Below are 23,192 nucleotides of genomic sequence, written 5' to 3' on the forward strand. Positions count from 1 at the left end.
ACAAGGGAGCGGCCATCTTGGTCTTGTGTGATGGTTCAGATTGGTCAGATCTACATGAGAGCTTCAGATGCTTATTTTGAAGGAGTTAAGTATTTTGATTGCACAATAATGTGACCAGCTCAGTGCGGGCCAGCTCATCAGAATCAGAGCCTTTTTATTGTCGCTGCCCAGGGGGGTACAGTGAAGATCGTTAAAAAGAGCGCTCTTCCAGAGCCACCGTGCACCACAAATTGCAGATACAAAAGAAAAGATACAATAAACAACAATAACAATGTAAGAACAGTAAAAATAGAAACGATAGAAATGTGCAAGATGTAAATAAAAAAAGTGAAAGGTGCAAAAATGAGACTTTAAAGTAAAGAGAACAAATTAAGGTGCAGTCCAGGGTGAGGTAGTTTGATGGTTGTTGATGGGGGGGGGGGGGGGTCCAGAGGGTTGTGTTTGTTTGTAGGTGTTGGCAGTCCTGATGGCCCAGGAGAGAAAAGTGTTTGTGAGTCTGCTGGTGCGGGACTTAATTGACCTGAAGCGCCTGCCCGGGGGCATCAGGCGGTGTTTACGACCTTCTGCACCGCCCTCCCATCCTCTGCTGTGGAGCCAGCGTACCACACTCCCAGACTGTGGGTCAGGACGCTCTCCACGGACGAGTGGTGGGAGCCCAGCAGCAGCTCAGGGTCCAGGCTGTTCTTCCTGAGGACGCACAGGAAGTGCAGCCGCTGCTGAGCCTTCTTCACCAGGGCCCTGACATCGTAGGTCCAGGAGCGGTCGGAGGAGATGTGGGTGCCCAGGAACCTGAAGGTGGTGACAGTTTCCACCTGTTCTCCATTTATGAGGAGGGGGGTGTGGTCCTGTCTGTTCCTCCTGAAGTCCATAATGAGTTCTTTGGTCTTATGGACGTTCAGGGTCAGGTTGTTGTCCGAGCACCAGTGAGACAGTTTCTCTACCTCAGCCCTGTACGCTGTCTCGTCCTCGCCACGGATGAGTCCAACCACGGATGAGTCGTCCGCTTATTTGATAACATTAGCATTTGCACTAGCTAATGGTATTTAGGTGATGGGGAGACCAGAGAGGAGCAGAAACAGCCTGCTGTCAGGTCCCCGCCCCTTCAGGCTGATGGCCCATCTGATTTGTTCATCTGATCTTCTTCTGTCATTTGCAAGCGCTGAGGTCAGTTAAGCGGTGCAGACTCGCCAGCCGGCTTCTCGGAAGAAGCGTTCAAAGTGACACCTGAAGATTTTATGCAAATGGTTTATAATTATTAAACAAAAATACTTAAAGAAAACCTTTTAAAAAGCAATCCTTCACATTGACACTATGATCTGTTTCCACATTTTTGTATGTTAGCTGGTTGTCGCTCCTCACATTTGTAATCTGTTACGACAACCAGCATGCTGATGTAGACAAAGTAAACTGATAACTCAAACAATAAAATGACAAGTGAGGGACAAAAGTGTACACATCTGTTTGTCTCTGAGGGTCAAAGGTCAGAATTCAGTTCCTTCAAATGGTCCATATTATCATAATACCAAATGCTTCAGTAGTAAATATTATGATTGTTGACAACTATTTATATTACAAATCACGTTGCTGAATGTTTACTATTATTATACTATTTATCATATTTTGTATGCACTTTCGTGTTTTGTGTACACTGTTTTCTTCACTTTATCGAAAACGGTTTAAATGTTCTCCGTCTGTAACGATGAGTCACTTTGACTCCGTTGCGTTGGTTTATTTGAAATATTTGCTTCATAAACATTGCTTGTGAACAATAAATTTCCAGGTTTTCGAAACTGTCCTAAACATCTCAGGCTGACCCTCTCTGACGCAAAATCTCGCGGTAATTCACCGCCCCTGCGCTGCTCTAGCTTTCGTCCTCCAGATCTCGCGATGTTTGGTCACTGACGGAGGTTGGAAATGGAGTCGGAGGGGGCGGGGTGCAGCAAAAGGGAGCAGAGATGTTTGGAGGCTTTTTTTTAATATAAAATTATTTATTTAAATAAAAATGGCCGCCGTGGAGAGCGGAGAGGAGAGACTGTAAGTGAGGTTTCTACATTTTATCCTCCGTTAAAGCGCCACTGCTGCCACCGCCTCTGGCCGCCACCGAGCTTTTTCTGTCGTGTGTTTTATTGAAGTAAAAGTGCGTTGATTTTTACCCCGGCCTGTCTCGGTGGAGCGGGGTTAGCGGGAATACGTCACCAACTTATTGCTCAGTCTTTAGTTTAGCTGCTGCTGTAACGCTTTGGCCGGAGCGGAGGATTGGTCGTCAGCGTTAGCCTAACGCGCTCTCCGTGCCCCGCCGACTCGGTCTGACTTCCACACAACTCTCCGAGAAGTCAGGCCGGGGGGCGGCGGCGCCGTGTCCGGCTAGGCGCATCACAGCCGCGGTCACCGGTGGTTTCCACCCGTCTTCGCCAGTCAGGCAGGTAGCTAACAGGCAGCTAGCTCGTTAGCCAAACACAGTGTTTTCTAGAAAGCCGAGAAGTCTGTCCAAGTGTGTCTAACTGTTGTAAAATGAGTCTCACACACTCACACATCCCGTTAGACGCCCTCCGCCGTCAGCGAGCTCATACTGGCAGCAGGAGGCTGCCAAGGTGCTGCTGAGCCAGGCAGCCCCGTGTGGGTTTGTCCCAAGTGTTCATCGTGCTGTGTGAACACGAATCTGTTTACATCGTCACACTGAGGAGGCCGACTCACCCTCCTTCTAGGGACAAAAACAACTTCCTCCTTGTGTATTTGTGTGTCTTTATGTTTAAATGTTGAGGTGTGGGAAGTAAGTTAACCTGATGTCCTCTGAAGTGATGGAAACATAGCTCTGTGTGTGTGTGAGTGTGTGTGTGTGAGTGAGAGTGGAGAGTGTGTTAATAGGCACAAGTGTGCGTGGCCCAGTTTCTGAAAGCAGCTTACTTCCTGTTTCTGTGGCTGCAGGTGAACCTGCAGCTTCATCATCATCTCATAACACACACACACACACACACACACACACACACACACACACACACAGAGTTATTCCCAACCTGAAGGCCAAGACCCCTGCTAAGGGTAACAGCAGCAATCACATCATCATAGGGTCAATTTGAGGGTCAAGGATTCCATCTAAGGGTCATAGGGTCAATCTGAGGGTCATAGGATCAATTTTAGGGTTAGAGGGTTAATCTTAGGCCACAGGGTCAATCAGAGGGTCAAAGGGTCACCATTGTCGGAGTCCTTGGGTCAGTTATTGGATCTCAGGATCACAAGTTTCAGGGTTGCAGGGACAATTGGAAGGTCGCGGGAACACAAGTTTCAGGGTTGTCGTAAGGTCAATCAGATAGGCACAGGATTAAGAGTTAAAGGTGTAGAGGGTCTCTAGTTTGAAGGTTGCAGGGTCAGCTGGAGGGTCACAGGATCACTAGTTTCAGTGTCGCACAGTCACTAGTTTAAGAGTAGGTGGGTCTATGTCAGGGTTGTGGGATCAATCTGAGGGTTGCTCTGTTTTTCTGGACATGGAACGTTGATATTATCCTGCATTTTTCCACACAAAACGATGTTCTTATATCAGTCAGTCTTATTGGTGAGCTGACCCGTCCTTTTTAATCAACCACGGTCTCTGGTTTCACTCATCTTCTCTTCACACCAGAAGGCACAAGCTAACACAGTGATTGGCAGCTAGCGTGTCACTTGTATCCAGGGACATGAGGCTGATATGAGGACAGAGCACACGTGAAGTAACAGGAAGAGATGAAGTGGGATGTGGAACATCAGGGAAATGCAGCAACTTGAGGTGATGGTAGCACAAAGTGGGCGGGTATTCGGTTAAAGGGCGTGATTGCCGTGACTATATGAAAAATAAGGGACAACAGGGTCCCAAGGCCCCTTGGCAACCAGAGCCTGGAACATCTGACCATGACAAAGAGGCGCATGACAAGCCACATTTATTTGTGGATTTATATATGTTGTTGGACGTGATGAGAGGCTTTGACCATTTGATATCAGTGATGTAATATTGGCAGCCATGATGTCATCTGTTTTCCACAGAAAGGAGGGCCAGGAGGAAGAGGATGATCCTATTGACCCCCAGGCCTCGGGCCGTGAGAGAGACAGGTCCCACAGTAAGACCAAGAAGGCCCGCAGGGAACGTCGCCATGCTGACCAGGGAGCAGACTCTGCAACTGCCACACAGCAGCCACAGTCAGGGGAGGAGCCACAGACCCAGGTAAGTGAAGGTGGTTTTGAGGCGGGCAGAGAGGGAATTTTTTGATATCGCATAATGATATAATCCTCCGATCGTTCTCTCCCCGCAGGCGTCTGAGCCAGTGGCAGGCCCCTCAGAGCCGGCTTCAGAGTTGGTGGCCGGAAGTGAGGCTGCAGGTTCTCCCAGGCAGCGACGGTCCATCATCCGGGACCGTGGGCCGCTGTACGATGACCCATCGCTACCTGAAGGCTGGACCCGCAAACTCAAGCAGAGGAAATCTGGACGCTCAGCAGGAAAGTTTGATGTCTACCTGATCAAGTAAGTTCTCAGCTGATGAGCGAGAGAGTCGCAGCCCTGCATTGGCGATGACATTCTCTTGTTTTTCTCTTGTTGTGAAGCTCGGAGGGCAAGGCATTTCGTTCCAAGGTGGAGCTTATCGCTTACTTCCAGAAAGTTGGTGACACAACCACTGACCCCAACGATTTTGATTTCACTGTGACTGGACGTGGAAGCCCCTCCCGCCGGGAGAAACGCCCCCCAAAAAAGCCAAAAGTGGTTAAACCAGCAGGGCGCGGCCGTGGTCGGCCTAAAGGTACACATAAGATTTGGCTGGGATTCCGGCAGAATCGTGTAGGGATGAGCTGTGTTAAGTCTTTTGTCCAATGTCTATGCCTCTGTGTGTTTAGGCAGTGGAAAGATGCGCCAGGCTACAGAGGGTGTGGCCATGAAGCGTGTGGTTGAGAAAACTCCAGGCAAACTATTGGTCAAGATGCCCTTCAGCAAGGCAGAGTCCACCACTGGCACCACCTCTACTGCCTCTAAGGTACGCTCAGTCCAATGCAATGGGGGTAGCGCGCGGGCTACTTAGCCTCATTTTCCTGTAGCTGGCAGTTTGTACTTTGAGGGTAATGTTTCTGGTGAGGATGGAGCTGAACCTGATACCATATCACTCAACAGCAAACTTGGCTCAGATCACTGAGATAGTCAATATAAGGTGACATCTATGTCAGGAATGGGTGCTTCTTAAGGGAGAGAATAGACAACTTAGTGGTCAATATTTTTAACAAAAGGGACCAAATGTAGGGGAGAACATGGGGTGCCGTAGGAAACTCTTACCCCCAAAGCTGATGCTGAACCCCGTATTTAGGAGAAGTGGTGTTGATTCTGTCCTGGTTATGGACCACCCTTGAACCAGTTGTTTATTCTTGCCAGAATACCAGAGAAGTCATGAAGGTTTGGCCATCACTTCGAATGTGAGTTGTAAAAGAGCTCTGACCTGGTTCCTAAAGGGGTCTTGTAGAGGGGACTGTGGATGTGCCTGGTTGTGTGCAATGTGTTTGTTCTTCATGTGGAGGATCAACAGTTGCGAGTATCGTGTACCCAATTTGGTGACCTCAGCAATTCAAATTTGCCTGATGAAAGCGCTACTCTTTAACTGCTAGTTTCGCTAGGTGTTTTCTTCTCTCCACTGGGACACGCCTAAGCTGAAAAGATACAGGTCAGATTGGCACTGAAGCGAGTTAATGCCCTAGGTGAAAGTTGGACCTCTGTCCTGGTGAACACTCTTGCGTTCATGCAGGTTATTTAACCAAAGTAAACCAACTAATAAAAGCCAATTAATACTGTTCCCATTGGGATTTTTCTTGTGCATCCAACAGCATTCTCAAAACACCATGGACGTGACGCATACTGGGTTTGTATACAGTCTTTTGTAGCTGTAAAAGCAGCATAGAGGACTGTCTTTTTTCAAACTCAGCTTCAACAATATGACGTTTGCATCGCAGCTTGAACACAAGCGGGTTTTATTTAGGACTGACGTGACAGTTTTGGAGGCTTTCATTGCCTCAATGTATATTGTTGATCATGGAGCTCTGGCTACTTGTTGTATGTCTGTCAGAGATTGAAATGACCACATTCACCTGGGATTTGTGTTCTCATAAATGCAGATCTGAAGTAAGCCAATGGATACCCATGTCTACTGCAGGGTCATGTGATTCAGGAGTGAATGCCAATTAAACCTATTCTCACCGTCAGATATCAGCAGATTTTTTTGGCCAGTGGGTGTCAGGCTTCAGAGTCTTCTGTGTGTCTGTTCACGAATGAGGGTAAGACCCGCCACAGTGCGTAACTGTGATCCCCACTGTTTTGTGGTGACTGAAAACAGAAGATTACTTTAAAAGGTGATATAATATATTACATTATATATTGGTTGGCTTTTGGAGCTTCCCGTGAGAAGCCAAGAGAAAAAAAAAAGTCATGATCCTTGTTTAAAGCAATATGGATATGTGGTCTAAACTCTAACCTCTGTGTGGAAGTATTTCAAAGGTTTGTGGACAAAGAAATTCAATCATTCTTGCTCTGATTGGCGATACAAAATTCAGGTATGTCAGCAGCACTCAGCAGTGCTGGTTACCTGGGGATTGGCAGGCATGAGCACATTGTTAGCTCAGTGTTTTATGAGAATATTTAAGAATGTAGTAATGTTGTGGATGGAAATGGAAATTTTTGGTTAATTTCATTGCAGGTGGTCTCTCCAGCCCTGGCGTCCACCAAATCCCGCCCTGGAAGGAAGAGGAAATCAGAGCAGGAACTTCCAGCCCCCCCACAGACCGCCCCCAAAAAACGTGGCAGGAAACCAGCCTCTGCCTCAGCAGCATCAACTGTTGCCATTGCATCTTCCTCCTCAGCATCGACCTCTGGTATGTCAACAGCAGGGAGCTATGCTGCAGCTGCCATCATAGCCGCTGAGGCCAAACGGAGAGCAGCCAAGGAGTCTTCCACCAAACCTGTTGTCCAGGAAACAGCCCTGCCAATCAAAAAACGTAAAACGAGAGAGGCAATAGAGGAGAGGGAGAGTGTTCAGACTCTAGCAGCTTCGACTACTGAGACTGGAACTAAGGCCACTACAGAGGGGGAGGGAGGAGTGAGGGAATCAGTTCCAACCTCAGAAGTTCACTCTACCCCCTCTGAGCAGAGCCAATCACAATCACAGAAGCAGCCTACTGGTTCAGAAGAAAGTCAATCACATGGACATAAGATGCATAAAGGGAGGAAGCACAAGGAGAAAACAGCTGCAGAAGACAGAGGAAGTACAGGAGAGGAAGTAGGAGAGGATGTAGGTGATAAAGGAGGAGAGGGGAGGGCAGGAAGGAGTAGCAGCAGCAGCAGCAGTAGCATTAGTCCATCAAAAAGCCACAAAAGGAAGGACCGGCCACCTCACAAACACCACCATCATCACCACCATCACCATCATCATCATCATCATCGCCACCAACAGACCCCTGGCTCCATGTCAGATCAGTCTCTTCCTCCTCATCCGGTCTCTGGACCCCCTGCACCCTCCAGCCAGTCCAGACCTGACACTGAGCTGCAGACTGTACCCCAGCTCACAACTCAACAATCATCGCACACCCAAGAAACTCCTCCCAAAACCCAGGCCAAATCCATGCTTCAGTCCCCATCTGAGGCCCGCCATCTGCCCTCTCAGACACGCCACCCGCCCCAACCCCATCTCCAACAGCAACTCCAGACACAGTCCTCTAGTCAACCTCATGCCCAGCCTCAGTACCCGGCACCCCAGTCCTCTCCTACCAAGCATTCACTGCCTCAACCACGGCCCCAACAACCCCAGTCTCAAACCCACAGCCAGACCCAGGCCTCCCCCCAAAAATCACCGCCTCTCCACCCATCAGGCCAGCATAGGACCCAACTTCAAACTCAGTACACACCACTTCAGTCACATCCCCCACAGTCCTCAGCCATCTTGCATGCCCATCCACCCCAGACAAGGCAGCCACATCTGCAAACCCAATCCTCCACAACACTCCAACCTCAGATCCAACAAAGGCACTCTTCCCAGCCCTTAACACAGCTCAAACAACAGTCTCAACCCCAGTCCCGGCAGTCACTGCAGCCTCAAGCTGAACCCCAGGCCAGGACCCAAGCCCATACTCCATCCCAGTCTAGAACCCTGGCACAATCTCAGCCGCAACTGCATCCCAGAACTACAGCCCAGCCTCATGTGCAAACCCAAACAAGAATCCCAACCCAAAGTAAGCCTCAAACCCAGCCCAGGACCACAGCCCAAATTCAGCCTCAGTCCCAGACCAGGACCCCTGCCCAATCACAACCACCGTCCAGGACCCCATCTCAAGCTCAGCCTCAACACCAGTCCTGGACCCCTGCCCAACATCAACCTCAACCCCAATCCAGGACCCCTGCTCAGGCTCATCCACAACCCCAGGCCAGGACCCCTGCCCAGGTTCAGCCTCACCTGCAATCCAGGCATCAAGCACAGCCCCAACCACAGATGAGGCATCATCTTCAGACTCAACACAGATCACAACCCAGACAGTCTCTCTCCCTGCCCAGGCCACCTCAGTCCCAGTCCCAAGCACAACCACACTTTCAGCGGATTCATTCACAGGCACACCCTCAGTCCCACTCTCATTCCCAGCCACAGCTTGCAAGGCCCAACTTGTCACAGCTTTCACTCAACCAACCCTCTCTTGGCCTCAATAGACCCAACCTCGTAACTGCTCAGCAGAACCAGAGTGAGCAGCCTCAAGATCTGAGCACCACACGCCCTGGCAGAGGAAGCCTGCTGGCAAGTCGAGAGGTCAGCACGGAGGGTATCAGGGCCGAGGGAAGAGGAGAGCTGCAGGTGGGGTCAGAAAGCAGAGAGATTTTAGGAGGAGAAAGGGGGTCAAACAGCACCTTGAGGCCTCCCAGTTCCTTGCCTCCTGGTCCTCCAGGAGTAGGGACAGGAGCCGGAGTTGGCCTTGTGTCTGGGGCAGAGAACCGGGCCAGGCTTCGGGCAGAGCCAGAAGCAGCAGGTGAGGGCAGGGAGCTCAGAGACATTGTCCCCCAATCCGCTGTTCCCTGCCCCAGCCGAGAAGAAACCGTAGAGTCACGGACTGCTGTCAGTGAACGAGTCAGCTGATTGTTCAGGCTGATGAACAGGTCAACAGATTGGTAGACTGACTGAAGCAGCACCAGGTCCAGAGGAGTGTGACTGGGCTGTCCATGGAGGTTTCATGTTTTTACACTGTTGCAAGGTAGAAGGGGACAGCGTCACACCGAGAGGGTAGGATGTTCTCAGAGTCTTTTCTGTTTGATTCTGTCTGGAGACTCTGTCAAGTTGTGTATTTGAGAGCCAACATGGCACTGAAGGACAGCAGAAGAGGAGATAGTGTCTTTTCTAGGAAAAACAAAATGAAAAGGAAAAATTGATACAAAAAAGTTTGTGTGTATATATAATCAAAAGGCAGCTGTTGTGTCCCGCTAGTCTCCATGGGGAGGGGGGGAGCAGTTTGGAACTAAAAACCCAATGCTTAACAACACATTACTCCGAATGAAACGTTGCTTCCGGAATATAACCAGTTTTTTATTTCGTATTTTGATAGTTTACTGTTTTGTCTCTGTTATACAGCTTTAAAGTCTGATATTATTGACTGACAGTCCCTTATTTAAAATCCTGCTCCTGACTGACGGTCTCTTACTAAAACTCCTCCTATTGACTGAAATCCTCAAAGGGGATGTGGGGCGGTGGTTTGCACCTTAAACTGGTTTCTTAGGAATCTCACTTTCTTCACATTTTCATTAAACTCATAAGAAACAACAAGGATGGAACAGGTTCCATCCACTTCCAGACTGCCCCCTACAAGTAGCCAATCAAATTTCTAAGTATTGTTATCATCCTGAAGTGAGTCTTGAATGTCATTTGAAATACTTGTGTTCTGGATCACTCCTCCCTAAAAACAGACGAGACTCATGTTTGAGTCAGCTACAGGAAGTTTGAGAAGTCCTCGTTGAAGAATTTCAAAAGCAGCGAGTTGTTCTTCCAGGTTAGAGATTCTTCCATTATGGTCTACATTGAATCTGTTTGTCTTGGTAGAGTTTTTGTTTCCAAAGGAAGCGCATTTTAATACCCAACCAAACCCACTTTTACGGTAGCTTTATTTTAGTTTCAGTCTTAATGACAGAGTGGGAAATGAACTCATTTTTATCGTGAGAACTGTCTTTTGTGTTGAATGTCTGGAACAGTTTGCACTCCTCCAGTTTGTACAATCAACCTCCTGAATGCCGCTGGGAGACATGTACGCAGAGGTCGACCCGGTTTGGCTTTACTGTGAAAGTTAAACCCTGACAGAAGTCTGGTTCAGTGTCACATTGGGAAACGCATGAGGCAGCAATGCAAAACTATTCAGTGTGCAGAGAAGTACATACAGGTTGACATTTTAGAGCATTTCGGAGCGATTTTTACAGAACGGAACCAGTTCAGACAGTGAAGGACAACTGAATGTGTTCAAACCAAACATCAAGCAAACATTTTGCCTTCAGCTGTTACTTTTGCAAGTTTATTGTGTGTTTATTCATGTTGCTCATGTGAGTAACACAAATAAACACAAGCTGTGAATGTTCTTACCTCCATCATTAACCAACCAAATAACACCATTGTTTCCTTGGACACATGTAACCCCCCCTAAGTACCTCTGAAGACCTAACCCCACCGTGTCTGGGTCCTTACACCGAGAAAGGACTGTGGCCCTCGATTTGAATTTGATTTAAAAGCAATAAATGGATCAAGATGATTCAGAAATAATGACATCATGATGGCGGTCTTTGTCAGGTCTCTTTTAAGACTTTACAAAATTTTTGTTTTCCGAATAGAGTTCAGATCTGGTCGACTACAGCTTCACATCGTTTCCTTGAGTTGACAATCTTCAACTTGTGTCATTCACTTCACCTGCAGCAAAATTGCATATTTTCACTTTTTTTTTGGTTACAGTTTGTATATATTTACTTTTTTCAATCTACCTTGTGCCTTTCCCCCATTTTTTGCTTTTTGCTCCAGTTGTGTGTCACCAGTTCTAAGGCCCACCCCACGAAGCTGTGCTGGTCGTTGTTTTGTCTCGTTGTTCTGGAGTTCCAAGTTTCCTCATCTCCCAAACAGGCAACCCAACTGATCAGAGGAGGCGCAAATGTAGTCACCAGGACACGGTTTTGCTTGCATCAGAAGTGTGACATAAAACCCTATCATGGTGCAGAATGTTGCTAAAGTTCATCCACAGAATGTCTTAATGTCCTCAAGAGGCTGCGTCCTCATACACTTGATTGATAGCAGACATCAGAGACCACAGAATCCAAGGACTCCACATACGTGTCTGTGGAAGTGAGGCATGTAGATGTGATTTGAGCCCATTTTCGTCTGATCAAATTTAAGCTGTCATCATTTATCATGCTGTTTACACAGGGTAGCCACGACAGTTCCGCTGCTCCTGATGTTTGGATTGAATTCTTGTCTTGTCAGAAATTTTGGTCAGCCAACTTCAGGCTATCCCAGTGTAGGGAATTCCCTAAGGTCTGAGTTCCCTTTCTGGGGCAAAGTGGCAAGTGGTAGAGCATTTCAAATTGGTGGACCTGTGGCCTCTACAACGCCTCCTCTTCCTCGTCTGGCCGATATAAACCAGAGCCTTCACGTCCATGTACAGCATCTTTTCAGACTTTTTTACGCAGGACGGCCAGGCAGCATGTTTATGCCTTGCGGGCATCATCGCTAGCCCAGTAGATGAACTCATGCCTTACCCTGAATTCTCAAACTCTTGTTCATTGATGGTTATCAGTCGCCTGAAGGGTCAGCAGGGGTTGCTGGGCAGTTTGAGACATTCAGACCGTACAATTCAGCACACGAGTCTTGAGCTTCACCTTGCAAACGATCTGCTCCTACAGTGGGAACTAGAATTGAGCTAAATATTTCTGGGTCACTCAAAGACCAGTCCAGGTGAAGCCCATGTGGACCCCACTTGCGAAGGGGAAGAGCTCCTGAAAATGTGACATCATGTTGCAAGAACCTAGTTTCATTAGTTGTCAGATAAAATAGTCACCACCATGAAATAAGGGTGTTCCGATCAGGATTTCGGGGCCTATCATCAATCACAGGCTTTATTCCAAGAGTTCTATTTCTCATGTGACATTTATTTACTTCTTCATATTATTATTATTGTTGTTGTTGTTGTTGTTGTTCTTCAGTATTACAATAAAGAGATGAGGAAGTGTCATGGACAACTGTTAAACGGCAGACACTGCAGCAGCACCTCTCTCTCTGTTAGCCTGCACTTGCTTCATATTTAAGCAAAACATAGAATTAACAAATTTAATTTTCCTGAGGGATGAAATAAATGACATTTTAAAAAAAAAGTTGCTAAACGTACAAAGTAAACCAAGTTAGCGCAAATTAAATGTACTGAGAAAACAAAAATCAGGTCTTCTCAAAAGAGGAACCGCAGGGCCTTCATCGATATTCTAAAAACTGCAGTAACAACAAAAGGTTTGATCCACAATAATGTTCCACACCAGTCTGCCCACAACTGTTCTCTCAAAGTCCAGCACTGGAATGGGACTGGTACATGTCAAACCTTTAGGCCCTGGAAGAGTGGATCCAGATTACACACCAGTATACACACGTCTGAAGAACTGGCCCTCCACAGCAGCAGCTGGGGAACCAGGCAGATCAGTTCTTTTACTTTGGCTGACACTTCCCTTGGTTTCTTGCTGTAATGTTGCTGTCGTCGTAGCATCTTTGCTACCAACAGCTGAGCGTCTCCTGTTCTGCTCCCTCTTACGAGCTGCTATCTCCTAACTCTCTGCGTTCGAAATGACGTGACCAACCTGCAAGTGTCTGACGAGGCTTCAGTGCTGGATGTCTTTCCTTTTCTTCCTCCACTCCACTGCCTATTATCCCTTTTAAACACCTCAATGAACTGCTAAATGAGATGGAGCTTTCTCACGCATGTTGAGTTACCTGATCGGCTCCAATGCGGCCCATCTAATTATTTAGAGACTGCGTTGCCGGGTTATGATCGTCGGCAGAACGTTCGGAGCACCCTTACCATCGAATGTTCTGTATGATACACCTTCGAATCCATAAATCCCCCCTTCAACTGGGTCAGATCTCATAGTCCCACTGGAACACGAGACTCCATTAACCACCTGTTTTTGGTCTGAATACCAGTCGGCTTCTCAGGTCTGCAGCGTCCTGCGGCGTCACCTTGACTGCATTGCTTTTTAGTGGCCACGAAGGTGTGCGTTCCTCAGCGGCAGGTTTCTGTCGCTCAGTTCTGTCTTGTTCAGGGTAGACTGAAGCCTCTGTCAGTCACCTGGATCTTTGCTACCTTTGTGAGCGACTCTGATCACGGAACTTCATTTGCAGCAAATTTTTGATGTCTGCTTGGTCACAGTGTTTCTTAGCTGTGATCAAACTTTGCTGGACCAGAACCAGGATGTTCTGACAACAGAAACTAAACAAACCTGCAAATGACGACCCAAGTGTGACGATCCGAGAGCAGCAGGAGGAGGAACAGAGATTCCGAGTCTTCAGACCCTGTCACTTACTTCTGATCAATTTTTTTAAGTGGCCTTTCTTCCATTAATCTGCACTTCATATCACATCATAACAAAGAGAAAATGTTTTTAGAGGATTTTTTTGAATTGGGCCAAAATCTGTCATTCAGAACTTTGTAGCCTGTCTTGGGCAGGGTTCCCCCCAGCTCTGCCGTATTGGATCAGAGCGACTTTGGACTTTAGGCGTCTCCACAGAACCTCTGGGAGATTTAGCTGTCCTTCGCTGGGAACATCAGAGGAGCCATCCCAGCTTTGTTTGGGTTGGTCGGGTTCTTGTGGTGCTGACAGGTGAAGCGTTGCTGCTTTCTGGATCATGTCTCATGCCTGTGTTTGGCTGCATTCATTCCTCCCTCCCTGTTGCCGCCACTGAGAAGCCCCCAGGGCAAGATGGCGGCAGCATCATGATGATATTTGCCTGATGATGAGCAGAACCTGCCAGACACAGTGCTCAGAATTTCGCTTCTGTCTCGTCACAGTCTTTGTCCTCTCACAGTCCTTGAAATGCTGTTTGCAGGCTGTCTTGTGCTTCTACTGGAGAGAAGCTTCCGTGTGCCTCCCCTACCAAAAGGGTCTGATTGATGGCGTGCTGCTGCGGTGGTTGTCCTCCCGTCCCTACACAGGAAGTTTGCTCTGAAACAGGGATGTATGCGATCGTGTGCAGATGCCACGCAGGCCAAGTTCTTCGGGTAATACTACTGTGTGAAGTCTGGCTTCCACATGAAAAAAAGGATTTCAAGTCACATGATCTTTATAATAACCACCTCTCATAGTAGCTCTCTTCCCCTGTGACACCTGACGGACTGAATGGAAAAGTGTCTCTTTCCCTGGCGAACACACGGTGACACAAACAAGTTCAGTGTTTCAGCTCAGATTTGTTCACTCTGGTTTCCTTGCAACGCTCTCAGTGGATCTGCTGCTTCCCAGCCTCGTAAATGAACCTTTCCTCCATGTCGACTGGACAGGGAACAAAAAGTGGAAATAGTCTGGAGGAGAAGTGGCTTTACACAACGGGGGGCGAGAGCACAAAACAACCACAACCTCTGAATACCCTCTGGCTTGGCAGCACATCATTTTGCCAAAATTACGTGGCTAGACCACAGAAACAGCGTCAGCGTTGATAAACTAGGACCCTCTGTTGTGGTGGTTTCACCAGTTCATCAGTGTCACACAGCAGGTGGTGGTTGGATCAGCGAGAGGAAAAGACCGGTGAAATCCCGTTAAGAACTCTGTGTTTCACAAATTAAATCCAAACCGCGACATTGTCATAACATTACCTGAGTGTGGACCGTGCCGAAACTGAACCACAGTGAATAAAGCTGTTGTCAGTGAGTAACTAAAATCAAGTTTAGTGAATCCAGGATTGTGTCCCTCCGCAACGGGCGGATCCTTCCGCCGGTGTTTCCGTGTTCCTGGTGTAACAGATGTCGTTCTACCAGCACATAACGTGGTGTGAAGAGGTTGTGGTCATATTTCTACGAGATTCGGTTGAGGCTGAAACAACCTTGCAGAAGTAACAGAAAGTCAGGAAATCCTCTTGTTGTTTAGTCTGAACACAACGTATCTGCTCACTCTCTCCAAACAAGAACCCGTTCTGTACTGAGCTCTTGAATCTGACCTGCAGGTACTGTTGGAATGTAAATGATCAGTCCGTTAACCTCCATCTTCATGGTCACATGACTCCTGACAGGCGCTGAAACTCCAGCACTTTAGCAACAACCTTGTTGAAAAATTAAGCTTCATCCCCCTTAAAAGAACATGCCAACTTTTTGAGAAACGCACTTATTTGCCATCGTGTCTGGAGCCAGACGAGCAGACAGACAGCTCCTCTCCTCTGGTGCATCACTGAGCTCCAGACCCTCACCGGACAGCTGAGTGCGAGTTGGCTCAGCTGCACTGAAGGCTAACATGGGGAGACTACACCTCAGAAGTCCTTCACGACACTTCTCTCCAAAGCAGTCATTGTCTGCATAAGTAGAACTAGAGTGTTGCTCAACTTTTTCTGTGAACAAAAGGTAAAAAATAGGAAATGTTGTGATGTAATCAGATTCAGACTCTGAATGACTTGGACTGTCTCAACCTGCAGTTCTATGACTTGATTCCAGTTCAGCTAACTCTGGTCCTGGACGCTGGCTAGTTTAGCCCAATGGCTGGTAGTGGGTGGAAGTGTTAGCATCAGCTAGCTCAGGTCCAGGCTAGTTAGCTTAGCCCAATGGCTGGTAGTGGGTGGAAGTGTTAGCATCAGCTAGCTCAGGTCCAGGCTAGTTAGCTTAGCCCAATGTCTGATAGTGGGTGGAAGTGTTAGCATCAGCTAGCTCAGGTCCAGGCTAGTTAGCTTAGCCCAATGGCTGGTAGTGGGTGGAAGTGTTAACATCAGCTAGCTCAGGTCCAGGCTAGTTAGCTTAGCCCAATGTCTGGTAGTGGGTGGGAAGTGTTAGCATCAGCTAGCTCAGGTCCAGGATGCTGGTGTGTCCAGCAGGAATCCTCCTCATCATCATCATCAGTAGCAGCAGTCGCTTTTCTAGTCCTCAACAAACCTTTGGTTCTGTTGACCCAAGTTCCAATGGAGCTTTGGAGGTGCTGCGTCAAATCACTGCGCCCAGTCAGGAAAGTAGTTCCTGCTACGTGTCTGATTCTAAAAGAACAACATTTCAGTTGAAACACATCTCTAGTTCTGTCCTTGCAGGCAGGGACGGTCTTGTCAGTCAGCTGTCTGTGGGTCTGAGCTCTAGGATGGTCCAGAGAGGTGAGAAGGTCTCTGCTGCTCTGGCTTTGAACATGGTCGACAATTAGCATACCTCCCAGAAAGTTGTCATGTTTAAACCAAACAAACCTGAATGTCTTCATCCTGGATTCAACCTGTGCCTGGATCACCTGACATGTCACCTGATGTTGCACCACCTCACCTCTGCGTACGTGGCACTCCACCTGCCACCCAGTCTGCTCATTACAGTTAGCCTGTTAGCATGCTGCCACTCACGCAGCAGCAGCCTCCTGGTCTGAAATCAAACGTCCCTCTATGACTGGACTCGCACCACAGGACTCGACCGGCACGAACTACAGTAACCAGCTACCATATTGCATGTTCCAGAGTTTAGTGCCTATAATATTGTGCGTCTTGCCAGAAGCCACCATGTCAGCCAAGCCATGTTGTGTTTCTAGACTTAGTAGTGATGTGTGTGGTGACTTCATAGTTGCTTCTATTGAGGATGAATATTCTGCTTTTACTCTGGTTGGAATTCAGTGGAAACTCCAATACACTGTTGCTGTAGACAAACTAGTTTTTACCTGTTTCTTATTTTTCTTTCTAACTAAAAGCGTTTGTTGTCCCCTGAACTGTGGTCGTCTGACTGTTTGAATCTAACAACCACACAGGAACAGAGAAAACGCCTGGACTGCCGCTCTCACGCGACACTCCTCAAACATCTTTCACCTTCTTAGATGAGATTTAGTTTGAAATGAGCTGCAGCCTCCAGCTTAAAGAAGTAATTCCGCTTTGATAAACACGTCTATTCTCAGAGAAGATTGGTCCCTCACAGTACTTTAAGCTATAGTCTGCAGTCCTTAACTTAGCTTAGCATAAAGGCCGACACCAAGAAGCAGCTGCTAGTGGTGCCATCTCCAACCCCATCAGCCTCCTCCCCACTAGAGACACACCTGAGACAGCACACATACTGAGTCACCTGGTTTTTGGTGAGATATCTGAAACCAGGTGTGTGGTTCCAGGAGCTGGAGATATTATCTGATTCAGTTCTACATCAGATCCACCAGTAAACACCAGAACGGTGGATGGTGGAGGTTCAGTTGGTGTAGTTCCTTCATAAGCTAACGTTAGCTTAGCAATGCTAACGTAGCATCCAGGCTTCCAGCATCATCAGAGGGTTCATTAGTGAAGACGATCTTGATGAACTGAACCTGGAAGATCATCAACTTTTGTTCACCAGAGCTGATTTACTGGTTCAATCACCACAATTCTTGTGGCTTTACAGAACAAAATTATTTTTAGGTCACATCCAGGTCAGGAAAGACCACACGCCTTCCCCCCTCCAGCTTCTTATGATATAACAATGGAAAATCCAAATGTCTCAGAGTCCATTATTGCTGCCATTATTTGATATTTTCCCCTGTTGCTCTGAGCTGTGGCACTGTGGATCGAAGGGAACATGGAGGACAGCCCATGCTGCCTGCACCACCTACCTCTGTGACGGCAGCATGGAGCGAGGCCAGATAGGTAACTTTTAAATTCTTTGCAAACAAAATAAAGGAAAATAAAATCAATATGTCACCATTATATTACGCTTGGTCGTAGTAATACTCGTTAATATGTTAATAAGCTTATCCTACAGGGAAGCTCAGTGGTGCATGTGTAACGACGATCATTCAACGTCACAGTCGAAACGGAACTCCCTCTTGTGCAGCCGCCATGACGTCATGTGACGGAGTACACTCCAAGTCCCATGATGCTTTGCTGCCATCTGCCGACGATCGCAGCGCATCACCGAAGTGATGAAACGGTTCAATCAAATGGAGCTGCGGGGTTGTGACGCTCGTAAACAGCGAGTTCTTTATAAACGAACCCTTGACATCACAAAGGTTTACGAGTCACTTCAGTGCACAAGGATGACGCAATTTTGCTTCCTTCCTTTGGGAAACCCCTCATTCGGTCAATGACGGATGTGAACTCTGGGTGACCTCTGACCAGGTGACATTAGGGCGCTCTGATTGGCTACCAAGTTCACCTGCGCTCAGGTGGCGATGGCGGCTCACGTGGTCGCGGTGCTGCTAATCCTGAGTGGTTCGGTGTCACCGGGCTCAGCCGGCTCGAACTCGGAGCGCGGCTGGACGGAGCTGCGGCGCGTTCGGAGCCTCGCAGCTCAGCCCAGGTACGGAGACTGTTGGACGCGCGCGCTGGAGAACCTGGACACCCACTGCAGGGACCTGACGTCAGAGACGCAGGGTCGGATAGCGCTGAGATTCGCCCACTGTCACCTGAGCAGGTATTGTGTGTGTGTGTGTGTGTGTGAGAGAGAGAGAGAGAGAGAGAGAGACTGAGTTTGCGTGTGTGTTCTGTTGGTTCATGTTTGTTTCTGTCCCAGCTCAGGTAGAGATTTCCCATCATGCCCCGAGGGGTCAGTCATCAGCAGGTGCACCGCTGGAATGGACACGGTGGCCTTTAACACCTACACGGAGTTCTTCACTCACGCCCACGCCATCTGTCACTTCCTGCAGTCCGAAGCATGGCAGAGCCAAGCAGAGAGGACTATGTACAGGTAGCACGCTTGGACACACCTGGACTGGTGAAAACAGAAGTGTGTGTGTGTGTGTGTTCTTGTACTTGCTACATAGTGAGGACTAGAATACGTATTTAACCAACAAAGTGAGGACATTTTAGCAGTTCCGCACTTTTTCAAAGGGCCGTTTGAAGGTCAAGACTTGGTTTTAGGGTCAAGGTTAGAATCAGGAAGTCAGGTGAGACGGTTAGGGGGAGGGGCTAGGGAATGTATTGTGTCAATGAAAGTGCTCACAAAGATATAAGTACAAGGATGTGTGTGTGTGTGTGTGTGTGTGTGTGTGTGTGTGTGTGTGTGTGTGTGTGTGTGTCAGGCTCACAGAAAGTTCAGCAGGTGTAGCCAAGCAGCTTCAGTCCACCAGGCAGATGGCTGCAGAACTGATATCAGCCCAGAGTTCTGCCTTACAGGCACAGCAGGAGATTCTTGAAAACGGGGAGGAGCTGAGAGTCACCCTGAGAGACTCCACCCAGGGTAAGAACCCCAATGTACACATATATACACACACACACACACACATACTGAGAACAGCTGGGGAGGTCCATCAGTGTCGCTAAGACCACCCAGGCTGAGACTGGGAAAGTGGGAGGAGCCTTGTGGGTTGAGAGTGGGAGGAGCCTTGTGGGTTGAGAGTGGGAGGAGCCTTGTGGGTTGAGAGTGGGAGGGGCCTGTGTCATGCACTCATACACTGATGTTGCTTGGTGATGAAGTCCAGTCATGAGCCTGTCATGCAGTCTCGTTTCTTCACTTGTTGTATTGATTCGTTAGATGTTTTATTCTTATTAATTGAAGCAAGATACATTTTTAAAAGACTGATTCATGATGTCATCTGCTGACGGATGCGAGGGTGCATGCTGGCCTCCTGAAGGTCATTGGGTGGAGGGTGGAGCTCATCCTCACCTTAAACTTGCTACAGGCTCAGGGGGCCAGGTGGTCTTCAGGTTTCCATGGTTACCATTGTGGGTCTGATCTCTGCCACAATGACAGCACCCAACTCTTGTTGATATTCGCCAGACATGGTCACATGAGCCAGTGTTTCTCCTCGGCCGGCTGGGTAGAACTCACCTGTGGTGGCAGGTGGATGCGAGCGCCATCATTAGGAAGGAGCTCTGCTAGTGACATCATCAGTTCCCTCCCGGGTCAAGGACACATCCTGCAGTACTACAGTGGCCCCGCCCACTCTGACACTTCCCAACAGTTTGGTCATCTGGTGGTGACCATGTGATGTCGCCACCTGCCTGCAGGCCTGAGGTCGGTGTTCTCGGAGCTCAGCAGCGTCTCCAGGGAGCAGCAGGTGGCGCTGTCCGAACTCTTCAACAGAGTTTCCTTCCTACAGAGTTTCCTGCTGATGGAGGCTCAGAGTCTGAGCTCCTGCCTCTACAATGCTGCCGCTCTGTGCGCCTCCTTCCTCCTCACCTCCACCCAACGCTCCTCCAGAGCCAGGTAACTCCTCCCACTTAGAGCCAGGTAACTCCTCCTCCTACCTCCCCTGAGATCAGCCTTAGTCGTCTTACAGGGGATCAATGAATTGTGTGTGTGTGTGTGTGTGTGTGTGTGTGTGTGTGTGTAGGCTGGTGTTGCTGCCTCTGGTGTGTCTGAACTTCTACCTGGAGAGGAAGATCTACCAGTTCGTGATGACCTCTGATCATCCGGAACACAAACACATGGTCAGTGCCCTCACCTTCCCCTCAGAGGGAAGATGAACGCTTTAGAAGCCCACATAGAATTTAGCGCCAATGACACTGATGTCATCACTGATGTCATCACTGATGTCATCACCGATGTCATAGACAGTCCGGACGTGCAGGTTTTCTGTCCCCACTGTCAGCTGGTTCCTGGCAGCAGACTGAGTCTCTGTGGGGGGACCTCTAGAATCCGTCCCGTGAGTTCAGTTCTGCCCCCTGCTGGATGTGCCTGGAACTCCTCCCATTGAGGCACCTGGGATGTGTGAGGCACCTCAGCTGGCTCCTGGTGGGGGGGGGGGGGGGGGGTGCTTCGGTCCAGTATTTAGTTGCAGCCTCTGGGGAGAAGCTGGACGTCACCCTTGATGTCATGCACAGCCCTCTGCCTGAGGGAGGGGGGCAGAGGTGGAGCCCTGAGTGATGCAGGGAGCTCTGCTCCTCCACCTGCTGATGGAGGTGTTGTCAGTGGAGGGAGCTGCTTCCCTTCATCTTGTGAGCAGATCTGACCTGCAGCCTCATCGCTCCGCCGCCCCTCCGTCTCCTGCGCTCTGCAACAGTTCTCTACTTTTAGGCTTCCTGTCTGCTCTCAGACTCGTTGCCTGGGAGATGAATCCCATCACGTCCGTGTCACAGGTGAGAACAGCAGGTGGCCCAGGACACATCCCTGGGGGAGCTGGAGTGACGGGGAGGTCTGGGGTGTCTTGGTCAAAATCCAGGACCCAGGAGCAGCGGTTCGGTGCCTGGAGTCTGTATTAGGACGCCACAGGCAGAGCTGAGTGAGGACAGATGAGGTCTGATGGTCCACACGGACCGTGATGCAGTCTCTCATGTGGACTGTAACCGAGTTCAAAGCGTCATGTTTCAGTGTGAGAGGCTCCCTCAAGTCAGGTGGGGAGCCTGAATACTGTGATGTCATCATCACCCCTCTCAGCTGTGACAGTTGGGAGCTTCTGATGAGGAGGCTGCATGCTGGCGTGACGCCCACGGTCTCAGCCTGATGTGTCCGCTCCCTCGGTGGTTCTGTTTAATCGTTTCTCCTCTGTGTGTGCAGGAGTTGGTCAGCGTGTATGTGAGTGTGTTGCGGCGCATCATGGTGTGTGTAGGCGTGTGTGTTCTGCTGTGTGTATGTTTGCGGTACCGAGACCCGGTGCAGCAGAGTCTGCAGGTCCTGCACCAGCTCCGAGAGATGCAGCACCGACTGCAGGAGGTGTTGCAGCGAGCAGGTGAGTCCTGGAGGAGCTGTGATGGAGCTTCCTCCCTGACTGCTCCTCACCCCAGTGTTTGTGCCTGCAGAGAGTTTCACACCAACGAAGAAGAAGGAGGAGGCCCAGCTGGAAGTGAAGGTGAGAAGATGAAATATTAATCACCAACAGGGCACCACTGGAACCAGTTCTCCTAGTAGAGCGTCTGCTCCCCTGGTCTCCAGGTCAGTGACCTGAAACCAGGTGTGGGTTGACCATGTCGCCTGACCTCGTGACCTCTGACACTGTGTTTTTGTGCCAGAGAAGAAGAAAAGAAATGCAGAGGAGAGAAGAAGATGAGGTGTCAGATGAGGGCAGCACATTGGTGTCTCCAAGGACAGACAGTTCTGAGCTGTCTCATCTCTCAGGTGTCTCACCACTTCATATGTCATCAGTGTCCATCTCATCTCTGAGACGTTGTCCACACACTTCTGGACAGTGATGTAATTGTGTGTCGTAGGCTGGAGCTGTGACAGTCTTCTCAGCAGTACGGTCCTTGCTAGCGACGCCTCGGTGCGGCCCGTCACCTCCCACAATGCCTCGGTGCGGCCCGTCACCTCCCACAATGCCTCGGTGCGGCCCGTCACCTCCCACAATGTGTCAGCAAGCCCAGGCCGAGGTCCTCGCCACTTGTCGTCCTCTCCTCTGGTCTACAGCATCCTGGTGGAGGACAGACAGGTGGGCCTGATCTTCTGATCGTCAATTCAATAATTGATCAAAAACCTTTGAGCCTTTTTAGTGATCAATAATGAAAAATGCAAAGATCCAAACAGGAAAGATATAACTGACCTCTGACCTTTTCTGCTCTTCCCCAAATTCGTCATCATCATCATCACCATCACCATCCTCCTCCTCCTCTTCTTCATCGTCATCGTCACCATCCTCCTCCTCCTCATCGTCATCCTCATCTTCATCATCATCTCCAGAGCCGTTACAGCCTCCGTAGCAGACGATCAGAGAACCGCTGACAAAGATGAAACACGTCTTGCTTCAAATGTTTTAAAACTTTTAAATCTGAATCAATAAAAAGCGTTTCACATTTTAAAAAGTCGAGCGTCAGCATCGCAGATGTCGCTCCCCTCTGGTGGACGCCAGGAGCGTCACATGACTGAGGGGCAACCTGGCAAGGCCTGGTGGCCAGCGAAGGAAAGAAATTGTAAGAATTCGACAAAATAAATGCCAAAGAGTTTGCATTGATGAGAAGTCAAAGCTAATTGGTGGTTGCATCGCAACATCGTCATGGAGCATTGGCCGCCATTTTGGACTGAAGGACTTCCTAGACAAATGGACAAAGATGTAGTAACTTGTCAGGGAAATGAGCGACGCACACGTCCGTATGTTCGGTGGTGGGGGTTTGGTGGTGTTGACATTGATGAGTTCAGTTCAGAAAGGCGGCTTCAGCACCCTTCCA

At 48.9% G+C, this 23,192-nt stretch overlaps 2 protein-coding genes across 3 annotated transcripts; both read left to right on the forward strand.

Moving 5' to 3' along the window:
* Positions 1-1,916: 1,916 nt before the first annotated feature.
* mecp2 (methyl CpG binding protein 2) lies at positions 1,917-17,255 on the forward strand. The gene is made up of 6 exons (XM_086212952.1): positions 1,917-2,034; positions 4,015-4,192; positions 4,281-4,489; positions 4,570-4,763; positions 4,858-4,994; positions 6,696-17,255. The coding sequence occupies exons 1-6, from the start codon at positions 2,003-2,005 to the stop codon at positions 9,111-9,113; spliced, it is 3,168 nt and encodes a 1,055-aa protein (XP_086069078.1). The 5' UTR covers positions 1,917-2,002; the 3' UTR covers positions 9,114-17,255.
* Positions 17,256-18,209: 954 nt separating this feature from the next.
* On the forward strand, positions 18,210-22,848 carry LOC147255312 (uncharacterized). Of its 2 annotated transcripts, none has more exons than XM_086212510.1 (10): positions 18,210-18,567; positions 18,667-18,840; positions 19,175-19,332; positions 20,103-20,301; positions 20,429-20,525; positions 21,592-21,763; positions 21,834-21,883; positions 22,044-22,149; positions 22,242-22,459; positions 22,708-22,848. In XM_086212510.1, exons 1-10 carry the CDS (start codon positions 18,326-18,328, stop codon positions 22,747-22,749), a joined length of 1,458 nt encoding a protein of 485 aa, XP_086068636.1. In that variant the 5' UTR covers positions 18,210-18,325; the 3' UTR covers positions 22,750-22,848. The 2 variants fall into 2 exon arrangements, with proteins under 2 accessions (XP_086068636.1, XP_086068637.1); XM_086212511.1 differs by having other exon boundaries at positions 18,422-18,567; positions 18,672-18,840.
* Positions 22,849-23,192: the final 344 nt, after the last annotated feature.

This window comes from Aulostomus chinensis, chromosome 9 (assembly GCF_037954235.1).
Source record: "Aulostomus chinensis isolate RoL2024-O1b breed Wild chromosome 9, RoL_Achi_v1.0, whole genome shotgun sequence".
Lineage (NCBI taxonomy): Eukaryota > Metazoa > Chordata > Actinopteri > Syngnathiformes > Aulostomidae > Aulostomus > Aulostomus chinensis.